Below are 12515 nucleotides of genomic sequence, written 5' to 3' on the forward strand. Positions count from 1 at the left end.
AGGAAGTGCCCTGGAGTCCAATAATATATGGTTATGGGGAGGTAGTTAATGTCTAATCTGGACAAGGGACGGACAGGTCCTGTGGGATCCATGCCTGGTTCATTTTTATGAACGTCAGCTTGTCCACATTGGCTGTAGACAGGCGGCTGCGTTTGTCTGTAATGACGCCCCCTGCCGTGCTGAATACACGTTCAGACAAAACGCTGGCTGCCGGGCAGGCCAGCACCTCCAAGGCATAAAAGGCTAGCTCTGGCCACGTGGACAATTTAGAGACCCAGAAGTTGAATGGGGCCGAACCATCAGTCAGTACGTGGAGGGGTGTGCACACGTACTGTTCCACCATGTTAGTGAAATGTTGCCTCCTGCTAACACGTTGCGTATCAGGTGGTGGTGCAGTTAGCTGTGGCGTGTTGACAAAAGTTTTCCACATCTCTGCCATGCTAACCCTGCCCTCAGAGGAGCTGGCCGTGACACAGCTGCCTTGGCGACCTCTTGCTCCTCCTCTGCCTTGGCCTTGGGCTTCCACTTGTTCCCCTGTGACATTTGGGAATGCTCTCAGTAGCGCGTCTACCAACGTGCGCTTGTACTCGCGCATCTTCCTATCACGCTCCAGTGCAGGAAGTAAGGTGGGCACATTGTCTTTGTAGCGTGGATCCAGCAGGGTGGCAACCCAGTAGTCCGCACAGGTTAAAATGTGGGCAACTCTGCTGTCGTTGCGCAGGCACTGCAGCATGTAGTCGCTCATGTGTGCCAGGCTGCCCAGGGGTAAGGACAAGCTGTCCTCTGTGGGAGGCGTATCGTCATCGTCCTGCCTTTCCCCCCAGCCACGCACCAGTGATGGACCCGAGCTGCGTTGGGTGCCACCCCGCTGTGACCATGCTTCATCCTCATCCTCCTCCACCTCCTCCTCATCCTCGTCCTCCTCGTCCTCCAGTAGTGGGCCCTGGCTGGCCACATTTGTACCTGGCCTCTGCTGTTGCCAAAAACCTCCCTCTGAGTCACTTCGAAGAGACTGGCCTGAAAGTGCTAAAAATGACCCCTCTTCCTCCTCCTCCTCCTCCTCCTCCTGGGCCACCTCCTCTTCCATCATCGCCCTAAGTGTTTTCTCAAGGAGACATAGAAGTGGTATTGTAACGCTGATAACGGTGTCATCGCCACTGGCCATGTTGGTGGAGTACTCGAAACAGCGCAACAGGGCACACAGGTCTCGCATGGAGGCCCAGTCATTGGTGGTGAAGTGGTGCTGTTCTGTAGTGCGACTGACCCGTGCGTGCTGCAGCTGAAACTCCACTATGGCCTGCTGCTGCTCGCACAGTCTGTCCAGCATGTGCAAGGTGGAGTTCCACCTGGTGGGCACGTCGCATATGAGGCGGTGAGCGGGAAGGCCGAAGTTACGCTGTAGCGCAGACAGGCGAGCAGCAGCAGGATGTGAACGCCGGAAGCGCGAACAGACGGCCCGCACTTTATGCAGCAGCTCTGACATGTCGGGGTAGTTGTGAATGAACTTCTGCACCACCAAATTCAGCACATGCGCCAAGCAAGGGATGTGCGTCAAATTGGCTAGTCCCAGAGCTGCAACGAGATTTCGCCCATTATCACACACCACCAGGCCGGGCTTGAGGCTCACCGGCAGCAACCACTCGTCGGTCTGTTGTTCTATACCCCGCCACAACTCCTGTGCGGTGTGGGGCCTGTCCCCCAAACATATGAGTTTCAGAATGGCCTGCTGACGTTTACCCCGGGCTGTGCTGAAGTTGGTGGTGAAGGTGTGTGGCTGACTGGATGAGCAGGTGGAAGAAGAGGAGGAGGAAGCCGAGAAGGAGGAGGTGGCAACAGGAGGCAAAGAATGTTGCCCTGCGATCCTTGGCGGCGGAAGGACGTGCGCCAAACAGCTCTCCGCCTGGGGCCCAGCTGCCACTACATTTACCCAGTGTGCAGTTAGGGAGATATAGCGTCCCTGGCCGTGCTTACTGGTCCACGTATCTGTGGTTAGGTGGACCTTGCTACAGATGGCGTTGCGCAGTGCACACTTGATTTTATCGGATACTTGGTTGTGCAGGGAAGGCACGGCTCTCTTGGAGAAGTAGTGCCGGCTGGGAACAACATACTGTGGGACAGCAAGCGACATGAGCTGTTTGAAGCTGTCTGTGTCCACCAGCCTAAATGACAGCATTTCATAGGCCAGTAGTTTAGAAATGCTGGCATTCAGGGCCAGGGATCGAGGGTGGCTAGGTGGGAATTTACGCTTTCTATCAAATGTTTGTGAGATGGAGAGCTGAACGCTGCCGTGTGACATGGTTGAGACGCTTGGTGACGGAGGTGGTGGTGGTGGTGGTGGTGGTACATCCCCTGTTTGCTGGGCGGCAGGTGCCAACGTTCCTCCAGAGGCGGAGGAAGAGGCTGAGGCGGCAGCAGCAGAATAGGCCGAGGCGGCAGCAGCAGAAGAGGTAGCAGGGGGAGCCTGAGTGACTTCCTTGGTTTTAAGGTGTTTACTCCACTGCAGTTCATGCTTTGCATGCAGGTGCCTGGTCATGCAGGTTGTGCTCAGGTTCAGAACGTTAATGCCTCGCTTCAGGCTCTGATGGCACAGCGTGCAAACCACTCGGGTCTTGTCGTCAGCACATTGTTTGAAGAAGTGCCATGCCAGGGAACTCCTTGAAGCTGCCTTTGGGGTGCTCGGTCCCAGATGGCGGCGGTCAGTAGCAGGCGGAGTCTCTTGGCGGCGGGTGTTCTGCTTTTGCCCACTGCTCCCTCTTTTGCTACGCTGTTGGCTCGGTCTCACCACTGCCTCTTCCTCCGAACTGTGAAAGTCAGTGGCACGACCTTCATTCCATGTGGGGTCTAGGACCTCATCGTCCCCTGCATCGTCTTCCACCCAGTCTTGATCCCTGACCTCCTGTTCAGTCTGCACACTGCAGAAAGACGCAGCAGTTGGCACCTGTGTTTCGTCATCATCAGAGACATGCTGAGGTGGTATTCCCATGTCCTCATCATCAGGAAACATAAGTGGTTGTGCGTCAGTGCATTCTATGTCTTTCACCGCTGGGGAAGGGCTAGGTGGATGCCCTTGGGAAACCCTGCCAGCGGAGTCTTCAAACAGCATAAGAGACTGCTGCATAACTTGAGGCTGAGACAGTTTCCCTGGTATGCATGGGGGTGATGTGACAGACTGATGGGGTTGGTTTTTAGGCGCCATCTGTGCGCTTTCTGCAGAAGACTGGGTGGGAGATAATGTGAACGTGCTGGATCCACTGTCGGCCACCCAATTGACTAATGCCTGTACCTGCTCAGGCCTTACCATCCTTAGAACGGCATTGGGCCCCACCATATATCGCTGTAAATTCTGGCGGCTACTGGGACCTGAGGTAGTTGGTACACTAGGACGTGTGGATGTGGCAGAACGGCCACGTCCTCTCCCAGCACCAGAGGGTCCACTAACACCACCACGACCATGTCCACGTCCGCGTCCCTTACTAGATGTTTTTCTCATTGTTATGGTTCACCACAACAACAAATATATTATTTGGCCCAATGTATTGTATTCAAATTCAGCGGGATATAAATTTGAGGCCTAGTATTTAGGCGCTGGGTGACCGGTATGGATTTAGTGACAGAATTAGACTTGGAAATGCACAGAAGCGTGTGTGTGAAGTTATTCTGAATGACCCTATGTGCACCTTGAATATTATATACCCTTTTAGGGATAGATTTCAAATAGCTCTGATATAGCAGAAACCACTAAATTATGAAATTGCTAAATTGGGAATTGTATTTCAACCCAGAACAAAAAATGTGCTTTGACGGACACTAAATATCTTGCCCAGCAACAACAGTACAGCGGTAACGAGAGATTTAGCGGGATATAAATTTGAGGCCTAGTATTTAGGCGCTGGGTGACAGGTATGGGTTTAGTGACAGAATTAGACTTGGAAATACACAGTAGCGGGTGTGTGTGAAGTTATTCTGAATGACCCTATGTGCACCTTGAATATTATATACCCTTTTAGGGATAGATTTCAAATAGCTCTGATATAGCAGAAACCACTAAATTATGAAATTGCTAAATTGGGAATTGTACTTCAACCCAGAACAAAAAATGTGCTTTGACGGACACTAAATAACTTTCCCAGCTACAACAGGACAGCGGTAACGAGAGATTTAGCGGGATATAAATTTGAGGCCTAGTATTTAGGCGCTGGGTGACCGGTATGGATTTAGTGACAGAATTAGACTTGGAAATGCACAGAAGCGTGTGTGTGAAGTTATTCTGAATGACTCTATGTGCACCTTGAATATTATATACCCTTTTTGGGATAGATTTCAAATAGCTCTGATATAGCAGGAACCACTAAATTATGAAATTGCTAAATTGGGAATTGTACTTCAACCCAGAACAAAAAATGTGCTTTGACGGACACTAAATAACTTTCCCAGCTACAACAGGACAGCGGTAACGAGAGATTTAGCGGGATATAAATTTGAGGCCTAGTATTTAGGCGCTGGGTGACAGGTATGGGTTTAGTGACAGAATTAGACTTGGAAATACACAGTAGCGGGTGTGTGTGAAGTTATTCTGAATGACCCAATGTGCACCTTGAATATTATATACCCTTTTAGGGATAGATTTCAAATAGCTCTGATATAGCAGAAACCACTAAATTATGAAATTGCTAAATTGGGAATTGTACTTCAACCCAGAACAAAAAATGTGCTTTGACGGACACTAAATAACTTTCCCAGCTACAACAGGACAGCAGTAACGAGAGATTTAGCGGGATATAAATTTGAGGCCTAGTATTTAGGCGCTGGGTGACAGGTATGGGTTTAGTGACAGAATTAGACTTGGAAATACACAGTAGCGGGTGTGTGTGAAGTTATTCTGAATGACCCTATGTGCACCTTGAATATTATATACCCTTTTAGGGATAGATTTCAAATAGCTCTGATATAGCAGAAACCACTAAATTATGAAATTGCTAAATTGGGAATTGTACTTCAACCCAGAACAAAAAATGTGCTTTGACGGACACTAAATAACTTTCCCAGCTACAACAGGACAGCGGTAACGAGAGATTTAGCGGGATATAAATTTGAGGCCTAGTATTTAGGCGCTGGGTGACCGGTATGGATTTAGTGACAGAATTAGACTTGGAAATGCACAGAAGCGTGTGTGTGAAGTTATTCTGAATGACCCTATGTGCACCTTGAATATTATATACCCTTTTAGGGATAGATTTCAAATAGCTCTGATATAGCAGAAACCACTAAATTATGAAATTGCTAAATTGGGAATTGTATTTCAACCCAGAACAAGAAATGTGCTTTGACGGACACTAAATAACTTTCCCAGCCACAACAGGACAGCGGTAACGAGAGATTTAGCGGGATATAAATTTGAGGCCTAGTATTTAGGCGCTGGGTGACAGGTATGGGTTTAGTGCCAGAATTAGACTTGGAAATACACAGTAGCGGGTGTGTGTGAAGTTATTCTGAATGACCCAATGTGCACCTTGAATATTATATACCCTTTTAGGGATAGATTTCAAATAGCTCTGATATAGCAGAAACCACTAAATTATGAAATTGCTAAATTGGGAATTGTATTTCAACCCAGAACAAGAAATGTGCTTGAACGGACACTAAATAACTCGCCCAGCTACAGCACTAAGGACAGATTTAGCGGGATATAAATTTGAGGCCTAGTATTTAGGCGCTGGGTGACAGGTATGGGTTTAGTGCCAGAATTAGACTTGGAAATACACAGTAGCGGGTGTGTGTGAAGTTATTCTGAATGACCCAATGTGCACCTTGAATATTATATACCCTTTTAGGGATAGATTTCAAATAGCTCTGATATAGCAGAAACCACTAAATTATGAAATTGCTAAATTGGGAATTGTATTTCAACCCAGAACAAGAAATGTGCTTGAACGGACACTAAATAACTCGCCCAGCTACAGCACTAGGGACAGATTTAGCTGGATATAAATTTGAGGCCTAGTATTTAGGCGCTGGGTGACAGGTATGGGTTTAGTGCCAGAATTAGACTTGGAAATACACAGTAGCGGGTGTGTGTGAAGTTATTCTGAATGACCCAATGTGCACCTTGAATATTATATACCCTTTTAGGGATAGATTTCAAATAGCTCTGATATAGCAGAAACCACTAAATTATGAAATTGCTAAATTGGGAATTGTATTTCAACCCAGAACAAGAAATGTGCTTGAACGGACACTAAATAACTCGCCCAGCTACAGCACTAGGGACAGATTTAGCTGGATATAAATTTGAGGCCTAGTATTTAGGCGCTGGGTGACCGGTATGGATTTAGTGACAGAATTAGACTGGGATATGGCCAAAAAATAAACAGACTATTGCTGGTTAAATGCACTTGGTGTGACAGCTTCACCCTGATGTAGGCTTTAGCCAAAAAACAACCACACCATTGAGGGTTAAATGCACTTGGTGACAGGCGCAGCTTGCCCCTGATTTAGTATATGGCCAAAAAATGAACAGACTATTGCTGGTTAAATGCACTTGGTGTGACAGCTTCACCCTGATGTAGGCTTTAGCCAAAAAACAACCACACCATTGAGGGTTAAATGCACTTGGTGACAGGCGCAGCTTGCCCCTGATTTAGTATATGGCCAAAAAATGAACAGACTATTGCTGGTTAAATGCACTTGGTGTGACAGCTTCACCCTGATGTAGGCTTTAGCCAAAAAACAACCACACCATTGAGGGTTAAATGCACTTGGTGACAGGCGCAGCTTGCCCCTGATTTAGTATATGGCCAAAAAATGAACAGACTATTGCTGGTTAAATGCACTTGGTGTGACAGCTTCACCCTGATGTAGGCTTTAGCCAAAAAACAACCACACCATTGAGGGTTAAATGCACTTGGTGACAGGCGCAGCTTGCCCCTGATTTTGTATATGGCCAAAAAATGAACAGACTATTGCTGGTTAAATGCACTTGGTGTGACAGCTTCACCCTGATGTAGGCTTTAGCCAAAAAACAACCACACCATTGAGGGTTAAATGCACTTGGTCGCAGCTTGTGCTGGCGCACCACAAGACACAAAATGGCCGCCGATCACCCCAGAAAAATGTGACTGACAAACGGTCTGTGCAGCCTAAAAACAGTGAGCAATTGAGGATCAGCAGCTCAATGATCCACAGCTGCAGATCGATCAGTTAATCAAGTCCTTTGGAGGAGTTAATCTGCCTAATCTCGCCCTACTGTCGCAGCCGCAACCTCTCCCTACGCTAATCAGAGCAGAGTGACGGGCGGCGCTATGTGACTCCAGCTTAAATAGAGGCTGGGTCACATGGTGCTCTGGCCAATCACAGCCATGCCAATAGTAGGCATGGCTGTGATGGCCTCTTGGGGCAAGTAGTATGACGCTTGTTGATTGGCTGCTTTGCAGCCTTTCAAAAAGCGCCAAGAAAGCGTCACAAAAGCGCGAAGAAAGCGACGAACACCGAACCCGAACCCGGACTTTTACGAAAATGTCCGGGTTCGGGTCCGTGTCACGGACACCCCAAAATTCGGTACGAACCCGAACTATACAGTTCGAGTTCGCTCATCCCTAATTCTGAAATATAATGTAAGACAAATATAGTAACATCATCTACATAGTTACATAGTACAGCTGAAAAAAGACACATGACCATCAAGTTCATCCAAGGTATGGGAGAAGATGAGGATGAAGGGACGGGGGGGGGGGGGAGATAAAAAAAAAATCCTTCGTGATCACAAATGGTGATCAGACTGGATCAACAATCAAAACTCTATTCAATACCTTTACATTAGTGATATCTAATAACATCTAAAATCTAATATTGAAGCATTCATATTAAAGGGAGTCTGTCACCAGCATTTCACTTTTTTAACCCTTCCCACAGCTCCCTAGCATGCTTACAGTTAATAAAAACGTTACCTCTGGCATCAATCCTGGACTTATAGAACCATCAAAAAAGATCTTTATAAGATATGCAAATGAGGACTCGCAAGTGCCCAGGGGCGGCGTTACTCTCTTAGGTGCCCTGCTTGCTCAGCCTTTTCATTGCGTCCCCCCGCCCCTTCCTACCCTCCGCCCACCCATCCGTTCCCTCTGACCGCCTTTCTACTAACTTGTTATTCTGAAGATATCCCGCGCCTGCGCACTCATTCCTTTGGCCGGCGCATGCGCACTGCGATGCCCATTACCTTGTACGGCATCACAGTAACTATTGCACATGGGCTGGCTAACGACGCGAAAGGAGGAGGTTACTGTGATGCCGTACAAGGGAATGGGCATCGCAGTGCGCATGCGCCGGCCAAAGGAATGAGTGCGCAGGCGCGAGATATCGGCAGAATAACAAGTTAGTAGAAAGGCGGTCAGAGGGAAAGGATGGGTGGGCGGAGGGTAGGAAGGGGCGGGGGGACGCTAGGGAGCTGTGGGAAGGGTTAAAAAAGTGAAATGCTGGTGACAGACTCCCTTTAACAAAGACAAAAACAGTACTTTAAAGGGGTACTTAAAATGGATTTCCTATTTACATATAAGGCCATCAATATCCGATCAGCAAGTCCGACCCCCTGCACCACCTCCGATCACCACCTACCCTGCAGTAGCTCCAGTACACCGCACCACGTATTTCTGTAGTGGACGGAGCTAGTTACTGCAGCGCTGCTCCTACAGTCGGTAGCGGAGCTTCTGGAGTTATTGCAGAACAGCTGATCACTGAGGGTATAGGACAGGTATCGGCAACCTTCGGCACTCCAGCTGCCGTAAAACTACAACTCCCAGCATGCAACATGCTCGGCTGTTCTTCTAAATCCCACAGAAGTTAACAGAGCATTCTGGGAGTTGTAGTTTCATAAAAGCTGGAGAGCCAAAGGTTGTTGATCCCTCGACCTCAGCCAGAAAAAAATTGATGGTCTATCCTCTGTAGCCAAGATTGTTAGTCCACATAAGATCATTAAAATCACTGTTACAAGTCACATCTGCATCCACCTGATTCCTTCCACCATCCTTAAGATGGGAACCGCGTGCATTGCACCCTGGCCCAAAAATCCTAGGTAATGACTGACCTTCATACACATGATCCCCCCAGAATTCTTCTCATTATTTTGCTTTTTATAAACAAAATCTGGAGAGGTCCTTTTTTTATCTGATCATCTGATCTGTCTCTACTCCATTAGGTACACCTATGGGAAACCAGTGAAGGGTAATTATAAGATTCAAGTATGTCGACCGAAGGTTCCTTACTATTATACCCCGAGTCCTGATGTTCCTTGTGTAGACTTCACAGGAGAAGTAAGTTGTATTGAAAAAGTAGCAGGAACTTTGTAAAGATAATGTGATCACAAAAACAACTTATGTAAACAGCTCAACGTCCAGCAATTAAGGATAGGTTTATTAATAAATGGGTCAACGAAACAGTACAAAGTCCAGCTAGAGAATCAACCCTTCTATATAACAGTTAATTAAATAATTTACTTTATTAAATATCTCAATACATATACTGAATGTCCATAGTAGGTACCATTACACGTCTGGCTATGTAGGTTTAGTTGTGGGCGGGGACAGTGTCCCTATTATGGACCCTATACTAAACCATTTGCCCAGGGACGGCCCCTAATGGTGGGGACTCCCTGTCCTCGAGCCTAAGGCTAACAGCTCCTATGTAGCCCTCGCTGTTAGAGAAAGCCTATATAGTGGGGGACCTACATGGACAGCAAAACAAAACAAACATAAAGTAAGTGCGCCATGTATACAGCCCTAGTGATATATAAACATCAAAAGGTACACGACGCACCAGACTAACTTAGACTAACTTATTAAAAAACACCCTGTTATAAGGATGTTTATGGTCACCCTTATCTATTGCAATGTATTTGTGTTAAATGAGCGAGTGTGTGGTGTAACATTGTGAGGCTGTGCCCGCCGACCAGTTACAGTGGGTAAAGAGCCACAGATTCTTCATGTGCTATTATCCTTTCCATACATACATTTATTAGCTTTCATATAGCTTATCAACAAAAAGATTATTTGCCTTCACTATGGATTTAAGTGAATAGCTGGGTCTTCTACAGTCAACCACAATTCTTATATTTCTACAATTAGCCATTGTGTCTATACCACTGCAATGTTGGTACCAATAGAAATATAGCTCTATTGCAACAATGAGATAATCAACAGTTAACAGCTGATATATATCAGGCCACAGGTGGACACATTCTCTGTTGAGATGTATATTTTTATTTATTTTATTTATTCTATGCACTTATATAGCGCTACTATATTCCGCAGCGCTTTACAGACATTAGCATCCAACTGTCCCCAATAGGGCTCACAATCTAAGATCTCTATCAGTATGTCTTTGGAGTGTGGTAGGAAACCAGAGAACCCAAAGGAAACCTACGCAAACACAGGGAGAACATATCTCATATTTACTGCATTATGTCCCTATTGGTGTAAGGTCTCATGCACACGGCCGTATCCATTTTGCAGATCCACAAAATATGGATGTGGTCCATATGCCATCCGCATTTTCTTGCAGACCTCTTTGACTTTGATAGGTCCATGGTCGGCATTCTGCAGACATATTCTATCTTTTTGCGGAACAGACATATGGATGCAAAAAGCACTGCCCCATTAAACCTATGTTTGTCACTTTGGCAGCTGTCTTGAGCGCCGGTTTCCTGTGTGTATTTGGGATATTATTCTGCAAACCTCACATCACCATGAGGTACTGCAAGAGTTAATTCCCCTTTGATCTGTTTCACCCATTGCTTGAGTAATAGGTTTCACTAGCTTGCTAAATCTTGCAAAGGTGCTATAATCCGCTTGTCTGCCCGTGTACTGACCTCTGCCGGATTCTCGGATGCTCACTCTTTGCTGCCTGATCTGACCATGCCTGTTCACCATACTGATCTTGTGCTGCAAGCCCTAAACTTTGGACTGTTTCACCGAGTCGCACAAACTCTACAGTTTTGCCTGATCCCTTGGTGCTTTGCAATGGTCTCTCTGACCCACATAGACCAGCAGTCAACCACACGGAGACTATTCCAAGTAGTAGCAGCCTCACGTGTTCCTTGCAGCAAAGACTAAATCCCTGTACAGGGGTTAAAGGGCAAAAACCAGGGAGCTGCCAGGGTAATGCCTTTAGGTTTAGGCCAAAGCCAAATCCATTGGTTGGCACGGAGGTTCTACAGTCAGTGTCTGTAACACACATGATCCTTTAGCTTGATAACCCTGAACATATAGGCAGAATGTTCACATTTTTGGTGCCATGTTAATTTCTGTTTCATTATAACTTGCATCTTTGATTCTTTGTGTATTTAAGGAGCTTTTGTAGCATATACACCATCCATTGTAATTCTGTAATCATTTGTGTCTTAACTAGCTGGATATCTCAGGATGTTCAACTGTGCAAGTGCCACTGGATACCTTTCAGCTAAACAGAAGAATACTGCAGATGAAATTGCTTGGGACAGCAACCATCACGGAGGAGGGGACAGGTTGTATGCTTATTATTATTATTATAACTTATACAGTTGAACAAACTTAAAGGGGTTCTGCAATTTGTTTAAACTGATGATCTATCCTCTGGATAGATCATCAGCATCTGATCGGCGGGGGTCCGACACCTGGGACCCCCGCAGATCAGCTGTTTGAGAAGGCAGTGGCGCTCCAGCAGCTCAGCGGCCTTCTCACTGTTTACCGCTGGCCCAGTGACGTCACGACTAGTATCAACTGGCCTGGGCGGGGCTAAGCTCTGTTCACTTGAATGGAGCTTAGCCCCGCCCAGGCAAGTTGATACTAGTCGCTGGCTTCTCAAACAGCTGATCTGCGGGAGTCCTGAGTGTCGGACCCCCGCCGATCAGATGCTGATGATCTATCCAGAGCATAGATCATCAGTTGAAACAAACTGCAGAACACCTTTAATTGAATATCTTCAGTATTTCAATCAATGAAAAACTTGCTTCAGATCCCAAAAATGGTGCCTTTATTTCTTCACACTTCCTTTCTATTTGGCTCTCATCATTCTATATTGTCATTGCTGAAGGCTAGCTATGATGTGCAGAACCATTGTGTAAGCACCACAGCCAATTACTTGCTGCAGCAGTTAAGCAAGGTACATACAGTACTTAGAGATGAGCAAATTTTTTAAAAATTTGATTCGCCGGCAGTGGCGTGCCTAGGGTGTTTGGCACGGGTTCTTTCTCTGGCACCCCCCCCCCCCCCAATACTTTACAAAAGTTGTACCCCTCACAGTTGTATTGCCCTCATTGGACAACCTTCACAGTAGTTTTGTACAGATGTGTGCCCCCTCACAGTAGTTATGCCCATATTGTGCCCTCTCATAGTAGTTATGCCTTCTCTGTGCTCCTTTCAGAGTTGTAATGCCCTCTATGTGTCCGCTTCACAGTAATAATCCCCATTGTGTCCCCTTCATAGTAATAATCCCCATTGTGCCCCCTTTATAGTAATAATCCCCATTGTGCCCCCTTCATAGTAATAATG

At 46.4% G+C, this 12515-nt stretch overlaps 1 protein-coding gene across 1 annotated transcript in view; it reads left to right on the forward strand.

Moving 5' to 3' along the window:
- LOC122939886 (alpha-2-macroglobulin-like) overlaps window positions 1-12515 on the forward strand; it is a 277231-nt gene that overhangs the window by 29398 nt on the left and 235318 nt on the right. Inside the window, exons 8-9 of the mRNA XM_044296073.1 lie at window positions 9188-9302; window positions 11395-11509. Coding sequence (XP_044152008.1) covers window positions 9188-9302; window positions 11395-11509 — 230 coding nt within the window. The remainder of the gene's footprint in view (window positions 1-9187; window positions 9303-11394; window positions 11510-12515) is intronic.

Source organism: Bufo gargarizans, chromosome 6 (genome assembly GCF_014858855.1).
Source record: "Bufo gargarizans isolate SCDJY-AF-19 chromosome 6, ASM1485885v1, whole genome shotgun sequence".
Lineage (NCBI taxonomy): Eukaryota > Metazoa > Chordata > Amphibia > Anura > Bufonidae > Bufo > Bufo gargarizans.